Here is a 21603-nt window from a genome sequence, read left to right as displayed (position 1 = left end):
ACCTTCCACGACTATTTTCTTTCCCCCCAGCCTCACTTTCCATTAAGGGGATGCAGCTGAGGGTTTGAACCCCACCACAATCCCCAAGCTGAGCCTTCAGTGGAAGCTCAGAACCAAGAGTCTTTGTAAACGTGTCTGCAGCTTGCCCTCTGATGCCTTCCAGTTGCTACCCGGTCCAGGACAGGTGTGCGACCCCCCAAAGCAGAAATCCATCCGGTGAAGAAAGCCATGCTTGGGAAGAACTTCACGCAGTAAGGGAACCGCACCCTCTTTTCTCATCTCACTTAATCACTGTCTGAGCTACAAGAGGTGGCGTTCTACTTGTTATTGCATTTTATTTACTCATTTGCTGTTCCTCTGTCCATCCTTACTCCTGATCCCTGTTCTAGCACTCTGCCTGCTTCCCTGCAGCCAGTTAGAGCCTGCGTCCTCCGCACCATCAGCTTCGCCTGGCAGAGAAATGCAGGTGTGTGCTCAGTGGTACCAGCTGACACGATGAACAGAAACACCACAAACAAGAACGTTCCCCCTGCAGAACTGTGGGCGTTTATGTATGATGATGCAAACACCTCCATCCTGACTCTGTTCTACTCCAAGTCATGTGCAAATACCTGACTGCATTTGGTTTGGTGAGGTACAAGACACTACAGCAACAGAAGGCTTATTGGTGCAACTTTGTACGAGATGTGGATTAGCTGAGACCAACGGTGCCTTAAAAGCACCTCTAAGTTCTTTTCAGGGCTGATGTAAGGCCATCAGAGGATGACAGCAGATCGCAACTAGACCCGCCACATCTCACTGTGCTGCTCTTCAGTACCCACCTCTGTGGGTATCACTGGAAGCACTGGGAAATACACAGAACCCAAACCAGCCTCCTTCAGCCACGATTAAAACAGGAGCCAACAGCAGCTGCTAGTGTCTTAGAGCACTCACATTACAATCTACCGTACACCCTTACAGTGCAACAGCTACACAGCAAAGTGTAAGGCAGACGTGTCAGACTCGTCCAGTTCATGATGGGAATTGGCATAACGATGGCACACCTCACAGCCTGTTCTTCTGAAAAGGAACCAATCTAGCCTCTTTCCCCCGCAGATCATCATGCAGTAGACTGGTGCAAATTCAGAACCGGCATTGCTTGAAGAGAGGGACAGGAAGCTCTCAGACGTAATTCTTCTCAGAGAACTTGCTCAGTGCTTGATGAGGAAATGTCCAATAACCTCCAGGCAGCGTAGGGGTTGAGCTCATCCTGGTCTCTGCACAGTGCCCATACGTACAGCATCCGCAGAACCTTGTCCTGGAAGGAAAATCCTTGTTAGAGCTCGCATTACGGTCACAGACCTCCCAGCTCAGTACTGACTGCAGAGATGCTTAATGTTTCCTCCAGAGGCTTGTCATTTTTCTCTGTAGGTTCTAAGCCCGAAGGTCCCAAACAAGGTTAGCTCCAGCAACGTTTACTAAATTGTGGTTAGAAATTTTATCGCGATCAGGAACAGATAAACTTTCGATATCTGAAAACAGAATTAGAATTCCCAAATATCTCTGGCTGACAAACATTAACTGACACCACAGCCAACTTTCTATTAACAATACATCAACTGTTATTACATTTCTGGTTTCAAACTGGTTTGACTGTCAGGCTGTACTGCTGTCTGTAGCCTTCAATCAAGTTTAAGGCTCTTCCCTCCAGCTTTGCCACTCCCAAACCAGCCTGACAGCTGCATCCTCTCCCCACAGCTACATCACTAACACTCACACTTCCATTCGAGCAGCCCAAATTAACTGGAAATTATCACCACTAGATCTGAGGAGGGACAGAAGGTAAAAATAATAACTTAGCTACGTAGGTTAGATCATACCATGAATTGAATCCATTGTTTATGGTGTATTGGGTTTATGTGGCAAGGTTTTGGTAGCAGTGGGCTGCAGGGGTGGCCTCTGCGAGAAGAATCCAGCAGCTGCCCCATGTTAGACAAGGGCCAGTTTCAGCAGGCTCCAAAGGGACGCACCCCTAAAAGTGTTCTTAGGTTTTTTGTCTTGTTTTGTTTCTCTCTGCTCTAGCTTGTTAGTAATAGGTAATAAATTACATTAATCTCCCTGGTGCTGAGTCTGTTTTGCCCAGGACAGAAATCGTTAAGTGATCTCCCCATCCTTATCTCAACCCTTTCATCAAGCCCTTTCCATCGGATTTTCTCCACCTTTCCCTTTGAGGAGGGGAAATGAGAGAGCGGAGCTCAGCTGCCCAGCTGGGTAAAACCATGGCACATGGTCTTACGAAAATAACTCCCTGACTAGTCACTCCAGCGACACATGACAAAGTCTCTGCATCTCTCAGGAGAGAGGTGACACTGCCTATCAGACAGACAATGTGCTCCTAGGAACCCAAATCTGACACAGCATCACAGGTGCTACGATCAGTTTAACTGCTCTCCTTCTTCCATGACTGTTCCTTTCACAAATCAAAGTTTATTTTGATTTTACCATTTCTGAGTTGCCAAAGCTGCCCAGAAGGGAACTGAAACTTTACTCAAGCTTTCTGTCTAAATTCATCACTGCTACTAACACACAGCCATCAGAAAAAAGTATGTGATGACTATTAGTACAGTCATGTAATGTGACTGAGCCCTGGATCAGGTTGCCCACAAAGGTTGTGGAGTCTCCAACCTTGGAAATATTCAAAAGATGTCTGGACATGGTCCTGAGCAACCCTGCTTGAGCAGGGGGTCAGATCAAACGAGCTCCAGAGGCTCCTTCCAACCTCAACCATTTTGTGATTCTGTAACACACAGGGCACAGCAGGTTCCTCCTCCCTCACAGACAGATTTCCAAACAAAAGGCAGCTGTTTTAGAGGCAGCACCAGATAAAAATTCACAAATGCACTTAAAATCTCAACTGGAAGAAAATTAGATAAAGAGGCCACGATACCAAGAGAAACTGCCAGGGCTGGAAGGCAGCACTGAAGCTCAGCCTGTTGCCAGAAGCCCTGAGTATCTGACCAGGAGACATCTCCTTTATAAGGGCCAAAACCAGCTCCTATAAGCCACAGAATGTTCCCCAACACACCATTACAACTTCAATTGCTGTGAAGAAACCTCTAATACTGTTCTATACAAGTCCCAAAATAACCACAACAAAGAAAATACGTGAAAATAAAACTGACGGAAATGGGAAACTCTATGACTCCAGAAATAAATCGCTACATTTGTGAAATGACTGAAAGGAACAGAAAGGATCTCACCACCCTCCTAATCAGAGAGAGCCCAGGTTCCTATCTATGGGCAGCCAGAATCGAGCCACAAAGTTAGCTATAGTGACAAAAGGGTCAACCACTCTGCAATGACACAGGCCTCAGATGATCAGGCCTCCCCTCTAATCATATTGGGCCCTGTGGTGTGACTGATTGACAAGGACGTAATTAAGTGCTAAGGGGAGGGGTTACTGTGCAACGTGACTCCTAAACAAACTGGCAAAGACCTGATTTCTGGAAAGTTAATGACCGAAAGACAATGGCCCTGCGATCCTATAAGTAGCGATCCCAAACAAGAATTCCTGGAGAGCTCCAAGGACTGCAGCAGTCTGCACCCTCAACCTCCCACTGAGCTCAGACGCCTCTCAGGGTACCCCTGAGGGGATCTCAGGGCTCACCCTTCAAGGAACAAGCTCACCCACAAACCCTAGCCAGGGAGTAGGGTGAGTAATTCACTCTATTACTGTTTTGGAAGCATGCAACTGGATTTAGAAACACTGCAGGACGCTGCAGGCTGAACAACCCCAACTCCCTCAGCCTATCCTCACAGGAGAGGTGCTACAGCCCCTCACACGTCTTCCCCTCGAAGGGGGATATTCCCCGATACTCTCAGCAACGCCATTAGAGCAAGACAGCATGCATTTGTGTGTGAGTTATAAAGTGTGTGGATAGGTGAAATGCAAATACACCACACACCGCTACAGGGAACTGCTACAGAGAGCATATAACTGACACGGCTAGCAGGGGGCCTAGGGAAACCATGTGCAGCTGGTGAACATCACTTACCGGATCGCCTTCTACCACTTCCCCTTTCTGATTCTTTATTACCATCACAATCTGAGCTTGAAAAGTGATGATTAATACTGGTCCCTGCTCCATCATTTTCCCCATAGCCAGCTGCAATTAAAAAAAAAAATCTATCAGAAAACAGACATTTCTGCAGATTAATGTAAAAGCAACAAGTGTTTAACACAACTATTGTGACTTGACACAGCTAACAATCCCACCTCCTCCAAGCACTGAATTTAGTTATTTTCACCCAGTTATACCTGCTCTGTTCACACAAGTGCTACATGCCTTATCACAAAACTTTTTCCCAAAACCTTTCCTTCTTCGGGGAGGCACCAGTCGCTTCTCTCTGGTGACCGATGACAGAATGCAAGAGAACAGCACAAAGCTGTGTCAGGGGAAGTTCAGACTAGGCATTAGGAAAAATTTCTTCACCATAAGGGTGGTCAAGCAATGGGGCAGACTTCCCAGAGCGGCAGTTCATGCCCCATGCCTGTCAGTGTTGAAAAGGCATTTGGATAATGCTCTCAATAATATGAGTTAGGGTTTTTTGTTTGTTTGTTTTGTTTTTGTTTTTTGAGTAGTCAGGCAGTTGGACATGATGTTCTCTGAAGGTCTCTTCGAACTGAATTATTCTATTCTATACTTAAAAGATTTCCCAAAATTGTTCTGAAAGTTTTCACAGGATTTCCAAATCTAAAAACCTGGAAAAGATAAGCAGGCTCTGTTTCATCTTTTCCAAATTAGAAAGTAATAATAAAAGAAACCCTGCTCTTAAAAAAACAAAAGCAAAAAGCTACATTTTCCAAAGAAAATGCTTATAAACAGATCTTTAACATGAAGTAGTATTGAACTAGATTTTAAAATTTAATTAGCAAACTTTAGGTAGTAGGATTATATTCTTCTGTATATGCTTCCAAAAAAAAAAAAACACATTGCATTTTATCACATAGCAAAGAATGCATCACAAGAGACAGATACAAGAACATGCTACAATTTACAAAGACGTGCACTGCATTTTATACGTGCACATCGCTGCTTTAAATCACAAACTTGGACATCAATACCTGCTTCTCCAGCTAAGACGGGGTAAGCTATTCATTGTAGTCCCATATCCTACTCAAAACATCGACTGCATTATTCCTGCAAGAGGACAAGACCTCCGCCCCCCTGCTATTTTCAACAGAGCATGAGAACCAGGAATGGAATGTATATGCATTTTATTCTCCCCTGAGGAAAACTCGGCAATTCTGCAACGCTCCTTTGCTTATCCAGAGGGAATCAGTTCTCTAGCACTGCAGTAACTCACGCCATTCCAGGCAAGGCTGCATTTTTGGAATGTGCCTGCTCATCCAGCAATGCATAACGCCCTGTAGTCAAGTATCTAAAACCAGATCTCACAGCTCTTTATCGGACCCATTTCTGGGACAATCGTTTTATATGACACCATCTGGTACTGACAATTTCTGACAACACACATTTCCGTGCGTGTTTCAAGGAGGAGGGGGACCACATCACTGATTAGGGTGTATCCTTTACAGGTACCAAGACTTCCATGCTGGTATTACTACCAGCTGAAAAAAACACTATATTCAAGACAGAATACATATCACTCCCCCCACATCAAGTTCAGAAATCCTGTTTCACAAGTCATATACGTAAAACTACATTTAGGCAGCTAAATGAATAGTCCTAACAAATATCAAAGACCCAAAATTTCATTAAACTTAACGGCAGCAGCTATCTAATGAAGTAGGAAATTAGAGTGCTTAAGCAGGTACCTGGAACGTGAGTTCTTATGCTGATGTTTTAAAGACTCAATTTTAATTTTAATGCTGCAAACTTTGTGGCATGTGAACTCCCTTAAAATCTTCTCAACATTCTTTCTCAAATTCAGTGAACAGGTTTTGTGGATGATATCACTCAACATACTCCTATAAATCCTTTCTAGGGAAATGCATTTAAAAATTTAAACATACAGCATCCTTTTATGCTCCTTTCTTGCAACACAGACAGTGTAATAAGAACTGTACTCATTATTTTCCACATCGATCATATTTCAACTCAGATGATGTAATTTTCTTGAGAAACCTTATGTGAAAACAGACTTCTAAAACAAGCTAACAACAAAATGTCTTTGCATGCACTACTCAGAATCAGTGCACAGCTCTATACTAATTAGCACCTACAGAAGAAAAAAAGTTATTCAGCATAAAATGAAATCGGGTTTCCCAGACACTAACAATACAGAAAAATATTTGATTTAAATAAGAGGCTTACAAAAAAAGCAGTCATGTTTATTACTTCCACAGCTTTAATTTTGTTCAAACATGCTATTTATTGCTCAAGATATTCAGGCAAATTGCAGATGCTACCGAAATCTTCCTGCTCATCTGGCACGTGCTTGCAGTTAATACCTAACTTATCAAACTGGTAGGAACGACTTCCTCTGCCCCTAGATGGATGAGAAAATTAGAAGCCTATCAGGCACCAATGCAAAATGGTCTGAGGAACAGGACCAAGCATTAACTTTCTGTGTTAGGAGACGCCTTGTCTATTAACAGGTAGATGATTTTCTTGTTCCCTGTGAAGATACTCAGCCATTAATCAGGTCAGCTCCCACTGCTCTTTTGTAGGGCTACACATGACAAACTCTTTAAATCTTTTGCTGTAGGGCATCTCCTCAGATGTTTCTGAAGCTCTCCTGCACCCACTCCATTTTTTTTTAATGATTTGAGCACAAAAAGAAAGACTCATGCACAGGGCTGCAGACAGAAAAATCTGCATCAGTAGAACTCCTTTGAGCAAACCACCAACAGCACCAAATTCTGTTCTCTTGGTTTTCCATCATGGCTGCTGAATTCTTCCTAACTTCTGGTTTTGCAAGTGGATATGACTATAAGGAAGCACCATCTAGCAAGCCGATGTACCCAAACAACATCAGGAACAGCTCCCACTTTATGAACAGTATTTATTATCACCATGTTCCATTTTAACCTCTGCCTGAAAGCTCGCCATTCTCCACGTCCTTCCCTTGGACCAGATCACCTGTGGGTTTAGGTCCTTATTCTGTAGATGTAACTGCATTCTCTGTTCCTCCAGGAATGGCCCTGCCCCTAGCTTTATGGTAACTGTCTGAACAGATCAGCAACAATTTCGTATTTCTTTCTAGATTACTGATGAAAACCCTGAATACTGTCTGACCTGACATCAGTCGCTACAGAGACACTTAATAACTCATCAATGAGGAAGCTGGGCAAAAACACCAGGAGGCCTGCATGGATGAACAAGGAGCTCCTGGCCAAACTCAAACAGAAATGGAAGTGGAAGCAGGGACAGAGAGCCTGGGGTGGATACAGTGACACTGTCTGAGCAGCCAGGGAGCACGTTAGGAAAGCCAAAGCCCTTTTGGAATTAAATTTCCCTAGGGACATCACGGGCAACAAGAAAGGTTTCTATAGGTACATCGGTGATAGAAGGAAGACTGGGGAAACTGGGGGCCCTCTCCAGAAGGACTCTTTCTCAGGGAGTGTAGGACAAGGAGTAATGGCTTTAAACTAAAAGAGGATGATTTAAATTAGGTATCTTTACCTCGCTAGTCATCAAGAGCCATACAGAACAGCTGTTAACTCTCTCTGATAACTGTTCCTGCACAACCTAGGGTCACAAAGGCATTGCACGTTACCATCCAGCGTAAGCATCAACAAAGCCCTTCACAGAAAGCACTGGGTTAGTGCTACTTGCCTTTATTATTAGCCTCTCTCAATCCATGGTGATTAAGACCAAGGGGCCCTGGCATAGAGGAGACAAACCACAATGCTGTAACTTAGGCGTGATCACACAGCAGCAAATCACTCCTTCTTATCTATCCCATGTCTCCCTTCCAGTAACAATGATCTCTGTTAGCAGAAATGGTAAATACCAGAGTAGCATGAGGCAAAAAACAGCCAGAGCAAAGAAGAAGAAAAAACATGAAGTCGTGAGTTTCTAATTCATTCCCCAAGGTGAAATACAAAAAAGGATACTCACATCAATGTTGTCAATGTCCAGAATCCTGGAGTGGAACTGGAGACCCATGGCTTTGGCTTGCTGGATTGGATGAGCAAGCTGACTGTAAGTCTAAATGAAGGAACAAACTTGTGTTACATGTTTAAATTTGTTCTGTCAAAGAAAAAGAGATTTTCTGCTTAGCGAGAACCATCAGAAAAGAGTAAAAGTCAGTTTTTTTCTGCAAATATGCTGAATGCAAGTGTCTTGCAAGATGTCAAACAGCTACATCAAATGTTCTGGGCTTCACATAACCAAGTTCTCCCTAAGAATCCCATCTCCCCTGGACAGAACAGGAGACCCATCATTCACAGCAGAATATGCACACTGAGTCAAACTGGCAGCCAAGGAACTTGCAAGTTCTGATCTGAGAGCAGAAAGGGAGAAACAATTTGGAAATGAAGCTGGTTTCCTAACGCTCAGCCAGAACCTGGAGGCAAACCAGCACCTCCTGCCACCTTTTAGGCACATATGCTTCATTATTTATGCATCGAGAACTGCTGTTGGGGATTCAAATTTCTACTTGCTTCCAGCAAGTATCACAGTATTTTTGGCTGCTATCAAACAAACAGGAGGCAGCCCCTACCATGCCTCCCCACCACTAATCCTCTAACCTTTGTCACAAGCATTTAAAGGCAAAAATCCTACAGAAGTATACTGATAGACTAGAGCAAAGCTGGAGTTACAAAACAGGGATTCTAGGGACAGCAGGCAGAGACAGCTCTATGAAACACAGAGTTGCAGAATGGTTTAGGTTGGAAGGGACACCTGGATGTCACCTGGTCTAAACTATACTGTCAGGCCACTGTTTTAGGTAAACTATAACTCTGTATACTTGCCTTACTGGTTTGTATTCCAACATTTTAGCAACCAGTAGCACAAACTTAATGCTTTCAGTATGATTCTGCTCAAGAACCTTCATCTTCTGGATTCTCATTAATAGGACTCCTTTCCTACCTTGCCTTATTTTATGGATGATTCTTGACTTATGAGCTTAATTTGTAACTACAACCAGCTTAGAAGGGCTTGCTCTGTGTTTTATAAACCAAAGCAATCTGCTACTTCCCTCTGGAGATTTGAAAGGAATTCTATGGTACGATTTCAAAGGTGGCTTGAAACACTAAAGACCTGTCTTCACTTTCAGACTGCTTTAAATATCGTACTTTTACATCACGCAGTATTGTTACAAAGACATAACAACGGCTAACCTCAAAAACTGTAAATGCTAAAGACTGTCTCTTCCAGCGTGTGAATTTCCAGCCCTCTGGTGGTGGTCATTAGTAAGGAGAACATTCATTTTAAGCAGTTAAATTATTTAGAAACAAATCAAGTATAGGCCTGCACAGCTGACAACAGAATTATTTTGGAGCAGAGTGAAGAGGAGAACAAGTGTCTTGTCATGTTTAAATGATATTGTCAGGTAAAGATCTGCTTCCATGAAGTTAAATGAACAGTACAATCACTGAATCACAACAAATTCATATTCAATCCTTCAAGAAGTTTATCCAATACTGAAAAATTATACCAGTACAAAATAAAATCACCATCTAGGCAATAAATTCAGTTTTCTGCAGCCAGATTATCCAGGCTGCTGATTTTCTATGCTGCAATTTCAGAAAAACTTGAGCCTGCCAAGATTGCTGGGATACTGCAGTGGAGCTGCGTTTGCGTTACAGTTCCAGGGACAACTTGCCCCTGCAAGCAGGAAATCATCACCTTTCTGGGTCAGCTCAAACATCTCTGCACCTTTCCACACCGTATCAGGGATTCTGCCCAGTGCCATGACAAGAGGCAATGAGCACAAACTGGAATCCAAGAGGTTTTGGCTAAACATCAGGGGCGTTTCTTTTCTGTGCAGGTTACAGAGCACTGGAATGGGTTTTCCAAAGAGGCTGTGAAGTCTCCACCCACACAGATCTCCAAAAGATGTCTGGACGTGGTCCTGGGCAGCTTGCTCCAGATGGCCCTGCTTGAGCAGCAGATTTGACCACAGGAGCTCCAGAGGTGACTCCCAACCCAAACCATTCTGTGATCGAGATACCGGGGGATGCAGGGCAGACAGAGCCAACAAACCCAGCCACCCCAGCACAGTTTCTTCATACTGTGCACAGCTGTGCTCGAACACAGCTGACCATACACTGTCTTTCCACTCGTTCCCCATAGCTTCAGGCTCCGTTGGCTCATTAAAGCTGAAGTAAGTCTCAAGTTAAGAGGGATCTGTGTGTTCACTTCGTTTTGCATCTCTCTTAATAAAGCCTCCTACAAACCAGTCCAGTGTCAAGACGCTCAAATAGTTCCAGGAAAATCAGGCAGCCAGAGCAATGCTGGGATTACGTTAAACATAATGGAAATGTGTGAATTGGGGCTGCATAGGCACTAAGTTGATTGAAGCTGCGCACTAATTTGATGAAGCCCCATGAAACCTCACGTCACGAGTTCTTGAAAGACTCACTGACTCTTGGAGACTTCTGTACTAGAAACTACTTCAGTTGCCCCTGGAATTTAGAATATACAGTGCACCAATCCTCAAAGGCTCTACTAAAGCCCATCCAAATCAAGAATGGCTGTGTAGAACTGGAGCTAGTTGGACTAGTTTGAGCTTCTCTCTCAATTCACTATCTCTCATATCCGTACCATTCCAGAAATCCACTGCATTAGCATTTTATAGTATGAACATTTGAGATGGGGGAGTAGCCAGGCAGAACAGGCAAGCAACATCACAGATGCAATGGCTAGATGGCTTGCAAAGAAAGCACGGCACACCTGCTTATAAATGAGAATCCTAAACCTTTTCAGACATTTTTAGTAGCTATACTTACTGCTTCGTAGCACCAATCTTTGAGGATCTCAAGCTCTCCAGACATCATAGCCTAAAATAGAAAAATCAATAAAATTTGAACATTTTAAAGTACATGCCTTGTCTGAGAGTTGAAGTAACAGCACTTTCAGCAGCAAACTATTTTAAACCCCGCATCTGATGAAAACCTGACGTAGGAAAAGAGCAAGAATTATCAAAAAGGAACAGCAATAAGAACTTCTATAAAAACAAAAAAACACAGACCTAGTCAGAGGTACATAAATCTTTAGATAATTAAGACACAAATTTAAGTCCTACTGTCCAGCACATCACCAGAATGCACCCTACCCAGAAATCCTGGGAGGTGGGATCTAACAGAAGCAGGAGTACAAAACAGATATAAGGTCCATAGTTTTTAAGGCTGAAAAATTGTCAGGGAACACAATGAGCAGAAAAATCACACTGCAACTCATAAAAAGGTTTATCTTTAAAACCGTGTAATAAACACCTGGAATTCATAACAAGACAGATGCTAGAAATTTAGCAGATTTCAAAAATAAAGCTAGTTCTACACAGCAGGGTGTTTTCCAGTGTAATGGCTCTAAATCTTTATGCTTGATGGCATCAGTAAGCTGGCCACGTACAGCCTGAAAAAACTCTCCCATGAAAAACTGCTCCAAGTCAAGTGCACGACACTTTTGCAGCTTGCTTTAGTGACAGGGCACTGTCAGGACAGGAAGCTGGACTGGACTATTCACTGTCTTATTTCACTGCAGACATTGCAGCTTCAGTCATGCCTCTGATACACACACAGGTCAGTCACTAGAAAGATAGAAGTGACAAAAACGAATTATGCATCAGTTTGGATGGTTGTATCTATAAGCATCAAGTTGCTTTTTTTATTCATCCTACAGTGCTACCTCACGACTAGAGTATCACAAATATTTCTGTGTGTATTGGCATGTATCAGTTTGAGATAAGATCTTCCAACATCATAACACGCTTCTGCACTACACTGTAGGATGACAAAAATGACACTTTGCTCTCTATTAGCATTTATTTCCTTCTCTTCAAGCCTTGATCTTTCCAATCTCATACAAATGTCTCAAAACAATTGCTATTGTACCTCTTTGAATACCCTCCTTTCACAGGCTTTCCTGACATACTGTAACAGTGAGCGGAACTATACACACCTGTAGTAGCATCCTTCATGGATTTACCTTGTAGCACACCCTTCATCTCTGCTGTCATCCTCTGAGTGTTTTCACAACTTAGTCTTTGAAAAGTTTCATATACTTTCCGGACTAGGGCCAGAAATATTTTCACTGAACCATTCGTTATGACCTGGTCTTCAGAAGCAGTTACAGATCATTTAGAAAGCAGCAGTGCACATGCACCAAATTCTTTCCCTTCACCAACATCTGATGATCAGAACTGCTCGTTCACCTAGTTCAGTTTGATCCCTCTCGTGTTCATACTGTTACTCATGGGAGAAGATGGCCAGTCGTTTTTCCAGGCCCAAAGAAATTTGGCAAGGCTATTAAATTATGAAATATGGTTTTCAACTAAACTATAATGCAAAATGCAAGTTCCTATTCCTAAGGTTACTGTACTTAAGATCCCGTGCAAAGCTGGGTGCGTGAGAAGCAAATACAGTCCCTGCTTTTAATTTTAGCACTAGGAAACTGAAAGAGAAGTCTTCTGTATTACAGTAAAGGAGAAAATAAAACGAATGCATCACACTCTGTCCCTACCTTACCTCCAAGACATTGGGGATTATATCACACTCGCATTGCTTTAAAAAACGATCTTTGTCAAAGGAGGGATCCACTTTGAGTATCTCTGTCAAAACCTCAGACATTTCTGTCTTCGAGAACAATCCACCTGATAAAACAATTCAGAGAGACCGTTGCCAGAAAACAAGAGAAAGATGGACCTTGGGTTATCTAACAGACGGAAGAAAGACTCATCTTGAAACACCTACAGGCTGTAGGTTACGCTTGAGATTTATCCCGCCCAAACACTTGTCGTCATATTTCCAATAGCAGGTTGCTACACTGTATGGCACTGGATAATGATCCATGCAAAATACAAAAAAGCTCCCAAATCTTTCCCAAAAAGCTGGTACCACATGGGGTACAACATCACAGACAGTCACTAGCAACACAGCTAGAAGGCCAGAGAATGGCATTTAATCAAAGCAATGATTAAGCATTACCTATCAAATCGGTCACTTTGTCTGTGACAGCTCTGGAAGCTCGAATGAATGCATTATCACTTTCATCATACTTCATTTTCATTGCGAAGAACCCTGAAAGAAAAGGAGACATGAGCAGCAGCGTCCTTCCACTAAGTTCCTGAACTAGAAAAATCAAGCAACGGGTTGTAGATGAAACCTGCTAGCACTCTTCCAAATCTCTTTGTTGATTAACAACGTTTCATTTCAAAATCTAGTTTTCTCCCCATATTCACAGAATCACAGATTTTAGGGACTGGAAGGGACCCTGAAATATCATCTGTTCTGATCCCCCTGCCGGAGCAGGAACACCTAGATCAGGTCACCAGGAACACATCCAGGTGGGTTTTGAATGTCTCCAGAGGAGACTCCACAACCCCCCTGGGCAGCCTATTCCAGTGCTCCATCACCCTCATCGTGAAAAAGTTTCTTCTCATATTTAAGCAGAACCTCCTATGTTCCAGCTTGCACCCGTTGCCCCTCGTCCTATCATTTCTTTACACTTTTCAGAAATATTAAACATCTAGATGACTATCAAAAGTTATCGCCCACTGTAGTAGAGATATCCAGTACTTTTACGTTTTGCAAAAAACAAACGACGACAACAACCTAATGACAAAGTTCCCCACACTCCAGAGTTGTAAGCGGATGACAGTAGAAACCAGCTCACTGAAAACAAGATTTTTCCTCACCATAAGCTCAAGGACAAGAAGAGGCCTGCCCTATCCCCGGTGACATGCACTTCTGTATGCCCTGGCCTCTTAACAGTGTAAAAGCTATCTAGAATTCTTTGAGCAACGGTGAAGGTACCTACAGGGAGCTGGGACTGACCAAAGACAATGCCTGATTGGGGGAGAGATGTGCACACAAAAGGAGCAGCTTGGAAAAGACACATAGTTGACAATATTGCAGATCTCCTAATCAAACCACCTCACAGCAACAGCTACAACAACAAAAAAATGTCCTGATTTGCATTATATTTAGACTAGTTGCATAGATGGCGTCAGATCCCACATGACAAGAATCAGATCAGAGAAAATAACGTGCTACTACTTTGCCTTTGGAACACTTACTATTGAACACCACATTGTTGTCCTTGAAATCTTTCCACTGCTGATACCATTTTGAGTCCTTATGCAGCACCATACCCATGGCCTCTCTAGAAAGTTCAGAAGATGGGTACTTGTGAACAAGTAACTCACATGAGAGTGAAAACAAAAAGAACGACAGCCCACTGAGTATCACTGCAGCATGCAGTAGCAGTGACACTGATGCACAGCATAAAAGATACATGATTTAGTGGAGCAAGGCAGTACAGAAAGGAGAGCACAGACTTAGTCCTGCCAAATGTAATTCAATAGCAAGATGTTAGAATTGAGAAAAAGTAACACCTGCAAGTCATAGTTTCATGATAGAACATTATGTACCCACTTTGTATTATTAAATGCCCAACTTCACTATCAGAAGATACAGTATCATCAATTTGTGGTGGCAATTTGCTCTCAGACCTACCTGCTTTGCTAGGTCACACCTCTCCCTACAGCTTCATTTCAGCACTTTAACCATTTTTGATCTGCAGTTAAATTTTAAAGCTTTTATCAAATTGTACACAGAAATATTTACCCTAAATTATAAACAATACATACTCATTAGCTTCAAATACTCGTTCCTCTTTAATCCTCTCGCCTGAGAATTCTGTTCTTTTTCGTAGCCGCTCTGGACGCTTGTAAGGACCAGTCTGCCCTAAAACACTTTCATCTATTTCCTTCTTAACGGTTTCTACTCCCTGAAAAGAAAATACCCCTATTAGGTTGATTTATTTTTCCTTCCCTCCTTTCCCCCAAAATGAAAATTGTTTCTGTTGAAGGAAGAAGATAGGTTATTCTTGGCTCTCTTACTCAGCAAATGGTTCTTTGCTGTTATCTATGGACAAACACACCAGTGCCAAGGCCTTCTGCTTAAGGAGTTACATCTGGGACTGCAAACTTGTGGTTGTATTGAATCTACCTGAAGTTCTTACAGTGTAGTAGAAACCACAGACACAGTCAACAGTCAAACCCTGATGGCTGCTTACAAGGTACAGCCTAGCAGCTTGCTTCAAAGAAGGGACAAACAGTTCTCAGATTAGGAAGCAGCTGCAGTAAGATAACAGGTTTCAATAGAGAAAAAAAAAAAACAAAACAGTGCAGAGTGGCTAAAATTGACGTCTAGCTAGCCAATTGGCTAGTAGAGGACATCTTATGAGAAACAGAAACTGACTTGACTGCTAAGACTAACATTCCATCTGGCCTGGTATCTCCTCTTACAAGGGCTAAATCTAATACTTCTGAGGAGGCATAGGTAACCAGTCAAGTGGAATATTTATTTTTAAGCTAATTGACAGTTTATTAGGTGATGTCAAAACATATGAGTGGTTATTTCTTTTCTAGGTTATTTATTTTCTAGGAAAGGAGAGCTTCAGGCATGCCAGTTTTTCAGTCAGTAGCTCCCAAGAATACCACTAGAACCTGTCTACAGAAAAAGGACAGTTACTACTCTACTCCACAAACAAAGATACCAACTTTCCCCATTACACTTTTTTAATAGAAGCTCAGCTACTCGAGACTTTTCTAGGGTTACTGAGTGAATGCTACACCTATAAAATACATTTCTTCAATTTATCGGCTTATTACAATGGCTCACAAGCAGTACCTCTTAATGAAAAGGGTCTTAAAATAAAAATTTTGCATCTAATTTTATACTCAGCACAAGCTTGCACATAGCTTCTATGTTAACAAGCAGTGTCCGCAGCACTGGGTCCCAGAGAAGCATGGGACTTAGAGAAATAGCTGAGAAATAGCTGAAGTACCTGAGAAATAGCTTTGAAGGCTGCTGTCTTGCCTAATTTCTCCCCTCCTTTTGTCACTGACTCTGCAGACTGCTTCGCCGTTTTTGCTGCTTCTTCCACACCTTCTTTTATCTTCCGGCCAATATCACTCTTACTTACTTCATCCAAACTCTGGAACAGAACAGGGAAGAAAAGTTCACAAAAACACAGGTGAAAACACATTTTGAGTAAGCCTTCTTTATGAATGCTAAAGACCTGATGCACACACAATAAAACTTACCAAACCCAAGGTGAACACACAGTTCTGTGTCGCAGGAGAGACTTACTGGAATAGTGGCTCGCCACTGAAACTCAGACAACATCTGTGCAGAACAATAATTCGGCTGCTCACAGGACCATACCCATTTGTAATGGCTGCTACCCATACATTTAGAAAATATTTTTTTTTGACCTCAAAGAGGAGGACCAACGATGCCAGAGTAAAAATATCCCAGTTCTGTTCTTTGAAACAGTTAGGTACTGCTTCTTAAGAGAAGGCACAGTAGTGTTGAGACAGCTCTTTGCTATGCAAATCTTCCTGCAGAATTAGCAAATGCATTTCTCAGTCCAACACGTTCATATATATTACTTAGGCTGTGTTTACAAGAGCCAGGATGCTGCAACTTTGTTAACAACTCTGTCCTTTAAGATCTGCAACAGTGATCACCTACGCTATAGCAAACAACTTGCACCAAAAAAAAAAAGGTGATAATTCAAATACACACAAAACACAGAACCTTAGAACCTAACTGCCATAGGGAAAGGTTACTCCATGGCTGTGTTTTACCTCTTTAACTGTACCAGTGATTTCTTCAAGTTTCTTTTTAATCACTTCTGAGGTCTTCACTGTTTCAGATTCAATGGTTTTCTGTGGGAAAAAAAAAAAAGCACATAGAACACCCCATTAACATTGTAACATAGGGCAAAAAAAGAGCTACAACTGCTTAGGCCTCAGTAAGATTTATACATTTAGCTTTCTTCCTTATATATATATATATATATTATTTTTTTTTTCAAACGAGGAACACATTCTTACTGGAAAAAATCAGAAGGTAACACATTCTCAGCTGGGTAAAATCCATTTTAGGGTGCACACTACTGAAGTAATCAGCACCAGCATTTAATTACTGTTGTTTATAATTCTTTAAAGATTATAGAAGAAGTACTAACACTGTCAACATCTAATTTAATGTCCCCTTATTTTATCTGCTCATTATCTGAGAAATTCCAGCAAATGGTCTACTGGAAAGATTTCCACTAAGACATCCATTTACCTGTCAGTATTTACAGCCGAGCAGAACTTCTCATAAAAATAGGCATGCTAATAACTAAACAGTTCACTTCTGAATGTTAAATTTGAGTCTTTCTAATAGCTTAGCGACTATGCAATGAAAACATCAAAAGAATTAATGGGGAAGACTTACGTATTTCCTTCTTGCTTCTCGAAGAGCATCAGATTCTTCTAGCTTTTTAGCTTCATCTCGGAACTTTTTAATACTTTCTTTCATCTCTTTGTTTTTTGCTAATTCTTGTTTGATGTTTTCCACAAAGCCTGATATAAAACCCTTTCTTCCTCCTGAAGAATAACATCTAGACTAAAGAAAATTGTTACATGTTGCAGAATCCAAAGAGAAATTAAACAAGTATCAAAGCAGCAGGTAGATTTACTTAAGCCAAGCACTGGATCACTTCTAATGTATTAAATGTTGTAGAAAAATGTACCACTGCCTTGAAAAAGCAGCACCTTCCCCTTAAAACAGCCAAGCATCAGACCTATTTCTGATGCCCCGTGAAAGAAATCTATATAGACATTAAAAAAAAAAAAATACTTCTCCAGGGGCAGTTTGACACTAACCAGGTTTGAAACAACCTGATAGATGAAGCTACTAGAGCACCAGTCCTGAACTCTGTCACTTGGACTCTGCTACTACAAAAATCCTTGAATTTGTCAAGTATATCTTGAAAAGCTGAAACTTTCATCCTAGAACTGCTGCTTCTCAGAAATGTATCCACATCTGGCAGATTCAGTACTCTAACGAGAAACCACATTCATCCTAAAATAAAAAAATCAGCCATTAACCAACCTGATTGATCTCTAAAAGAGGTGTGCTCGTTCTATACGTGCTGCCACTGTGGACTGCAGGAACTGGGTATCTCCTAGATATAAGCCATATGCCACTGATGAGACATTTCTGCAATCAAAACACACAATCAAGTTAGCACACAATACAAAATGACAGCAGACTTAAAGAGCCAAGGAAGAAAGAAAAGAATACTGCAAATGGACGATATTTACTGGTCTCCTGGGAACAGATTCTGAGTGCTGAGTAACCTAAGGACTTGTGTAACCCAAATCACGCAAGCCAAACGGTTTCTTTGCAAGTCTCTCTCAAACTGCTCCCCCTAAAGAACAAAAAAAAAACCACCAAAAAAAAATGCAAGCACGAACACACACACACAAAAAAAACCAAGCAACCAACCTACCAAAAACTAATAAAAAAATAATAATTAAAAAAATAGAACAAAGCATGGTCAGAACAAATGGGCTTTACCATTGAAAGATTTAGGAAAACACTTTTTAACCTGAGACTATTTAATTCTGTGTCCAAACTAACAATGTGCCTACGTGTTTTATCAGGCTTGTAGATGTTGAAAAGTTTTGTAAACTGTCATGCTGCCCTATCCTGTGGCTTCAGGCTGAGAGAACTGGGCCTGTTTAGCCTGGAAAAGAGAAGACTGAGGGGAGACCTCATTGATGTATAAATATCTGAGAGGAGGGTGGGGGTCAAGAGGATGGAGCCATACTCTTTTCAGTTGTGCTCAGTGACAGGACGAGAGGCGACGGTCGCAAACTGAAGCACAGGAGGAATACGAGGAATATGAGGGGGCACTTCTTTACTGGGGGTGTGCCAGAGCACTGGGACAGGCTGCCCAGAGAGGTTGTGGGGTCTCCTTCTCTGGAGATATTCAGACCCCGCCTGGATATAATCCTGCGCAACGTGCTCCAGGTGATCCTGCTGGGCAGGGGGGTTGGACTGGGTGATCTTCAGAGGTCCCCTCCAACCTCGGCCATTCTGGGATTCATTAACAACACAATGCTGCCAAACACCATAAGCCACATCCAGACATTACATCTGACATCATTGCCCATACCCTAATGGCCCAAAGATACACATTATGAGAACTCACTGGGTTCCATGTTTCTAATAAGTCACATCTTTTAAGTTCAGCTCCCCCTTTTTTAAAGTTTTTAAGTTTTTCCATTTTTTTTAAGTTCAGCTCTGTAGCTCTACCTACATCCCACTTGCTGGACTGCTGAACTGAAAAGTATCGAGTTTGAATCAAAGAAGGAAATGCTCTCCACAGCCTTCAAATTTGCTGCCCAAGCCATCACTGAGGACAAGCTTTGTAACAGGCAAGAGTAAATGAGATTACTATATGCATAATTGAAACATCTACAATAATTGACCATAAAAAAGAGCATTAAAACCTGGGAGAGAAGGCCTGCTGGATTTTAACAGATTGCAGTTCCTAGCCAAAATGCAGATTTCTTCTGGGCTACTGACCACTTTGGAAGAAATGCTTAATGCCACGTTTAGCTTTGTGCACATGAGAAGATCAAAAAGCTTCAAAGGATGTCAAAAATAGATTTTGAGAACCAGAACGTTTGCACTGAATTAATACATCCATTCACCTCTCAACAAAAGAGAACAGCCTCCTGGTTTATTTTCAGCCTTGTAAGACCCCATCAACAGAAGAGTCCTAGGCTACAGACAGCTCTGGTAAGACTCCCTAGAAGCTCCAAGACAGACCTAGGCTAAATTTACTGCTTTCCCTAGCTTTATAGCAGCTCAGACTTGCAGCGTGGGTCACTGTGCTGAAGCTAACGTAAATCAGTAGCGTGGGCGAGGCCGGTGAAGGGGAAAGAGAACGCAGAAGGCCCCGAGCCTGAAGGAGGGAATCCCCTCAGCGGCACAGGCAAGGCAGGGGACGAGGAGGAAGGGGGGATGAGGCCGGAGGCTGCCCGCCTCTCCGGACAGCCCTCGGAGCTCCCGCCGCTGAGGTAACTGCGACCCCGGCGCCCCAACCCCGCTCCCCGCCGGGCCGGGCCGCGCCTCAGGGGACGGCGGGAGAGGAGAGGAGCGGCCCTGCCGGGGCTCCCGCTGACCCCCACCGCGGTCCCGCGGCGCAGTGGGGGTCCCACAGAGCCCGGCCCGGCCCCGGCTGAAGGCAGCGCCCGCCACCCGCCCCCCACGCTCACCCGGCAGCCGCCCGCCGCCGCCGCCGCCATCTTGAGGGCGGTGTGTGACCTTCGGGCGGCGCCGAGCGCTGACGCCGCTGCCGCGCGCCGCTGAGGCTCGGCCCCGTCACGGGCGGCGGCGGGACGGGGCCCGCGGAGTCTCTGCCTTAAGGCTCCCTTAAGACAGTTAAATAAACTTTTAAATTCAGGCAGCGTTTGCCGTTGTGTTGAGTTACGGCCAGCTCCTGAAGCCCAGCCTGTGACAAACCGCCTCTGGATGTCCCCGGGAGCATTCACAGCCCGGGCTGCACAGCCCTGCCTACCCCCAAAATGAGAGTCAAACAACATCGTAACTAACATTTTTTATTACGAAAAGTGCATTTTTTTTTTTAATCCAAAACAGAAGATCAAGTGCAGTATCCGCTCTTCTGTTCTTCCCAGCATCTGTCTCTTGAGACTTGGCAGCATGTCGAGCATCTCCTGAAGTACCTCCTAAAATATCTCCTGAAGGGGACATTCCCGCAGGTTTTTCTTCAGCTCTGGGAACAGCTAGCTAGTTTCGTAGCAAACATACCAACTCAGGGGTTTTTCACTACATTTTCTGCAATAGCAAAGCTGATTTGAGATTCCTACGCTTCCCTGCATCAGATTACCTTCCAACAGCAGAGCTGTGCAAGAGAACTGTCCATTACTGAACTGCAATATAAAAACTTTGCGTAAATTGAGCTGTACATCCTGTAAGTGCTTCTGTGAGTGTAACTGAAGGACAATGGGCATGAGAATGAGCTTCTGGAAAGGGCATTTATTTTATGCTAGCTTTTTGTGACTGAAAAAGCGAAAGAAACTAAAATTCATTAGCTTGAAGCGTACAGAAAACATTTTTGAAAAGTATGGTATCTTGAAAATTATGGGCTGGAGGAAGGGGAGAAAGTGTTGAAGTTGTGAAGCATCCATCCCCCTCCCTCCCCATACACAGTAGCTCTGAAGTATCTAATTCAAGCTGGTTTTCCACATCTAGGATTTCTGGCTACTCTGACTGTGGCAGCACAATTCAGGAATATCATGAAACAGAGAGGGAACCTTTTACCTGAAGTCTAATAAGCTTTACTTTTAACATTAATTGCATGATTACACTTCAAATGGCTTTTTACTCCTTTTTTTCTAATCCTTTAGCATAAAGTTTCATCTCTCCTGCAACAAGAATTCTGACCCAAATAATCACTTTCAATTTGCTTAATTAAAACTATACTTGTTGTATAAAAAGGTGAAATATCCCACCTCCTGCCTTCTTACCTGCACCAGATGTTTCCCACTCACATACTGGTCCTTGCTCCCAACTGGGACTGACACACCTGGCCCCACTGAAGCCCCCGCTAGAAA

The 21603-nt window shown here is 42.8% G+C and overlaps 1 protein-coding gene across 2 annotated transcripts; it reads right to left on the bottom strand.

The window, feature by feature from the left end:
- Window positions 1-523: 523 nt before the first annotated feature.
- TIMM44 (translocase of inner mitochondrial membrane 44) lies at window positions 524-20398 on the bottom strand. 2 transcript variants are annotated; one of them, XM_083811444.1, is made up of 13 exons: window positions 20245-20398; window positions 18068-18175; window positions 17408-17578; window positions 16771-16851; window positions 15966-16115; window positions 14764-14903; window positions 14191-14276; window positions 13100-13192; window positions 12641-12765; window positions 10904-10954; window positions 8067-8156; window positions 4035-4145; window positions 524-1297 (listed from the first exon to the last, which is right to left on the bottom strand). In XM_083811444.1, the coding sequence occupies exons 1-13, from the start codon at window positions 20272-20274 to the stop codon at window positions 1178-1180; spliced, it is 1356 nt and encodes a 451-aa protein (XP_083667570.1). In that variant the 5' UTR covers window positions 20275-20398; the 3' UTR covers window positions 524-1177. The 2 variants fall into 2 exon arrangements, with proteins under 2 accessions (XP_083667570.1, XP_083667571.1); XM_083811445.1 differs by having other exon boundaries at window positions 17408-17573.
- Window positions 20399-21603: the final 1205 nt, after the last annotated feature.

Source organism: Anser anser (assembly GCF_964211835.1).
Source record: "Anser anser genome assembly, chromosome: 25".
Taxonomy (NCBI): domain Eukaryota; kingdom Metazoa; phylum Chordata; class Aves; order Anseriformes; family Anatidae; genus Anser; species Anser anser.
Note: the sequence above shows the minus strand (reverse complement) of the source record. Positions and strands in the feature narration are given on the sequence as shown.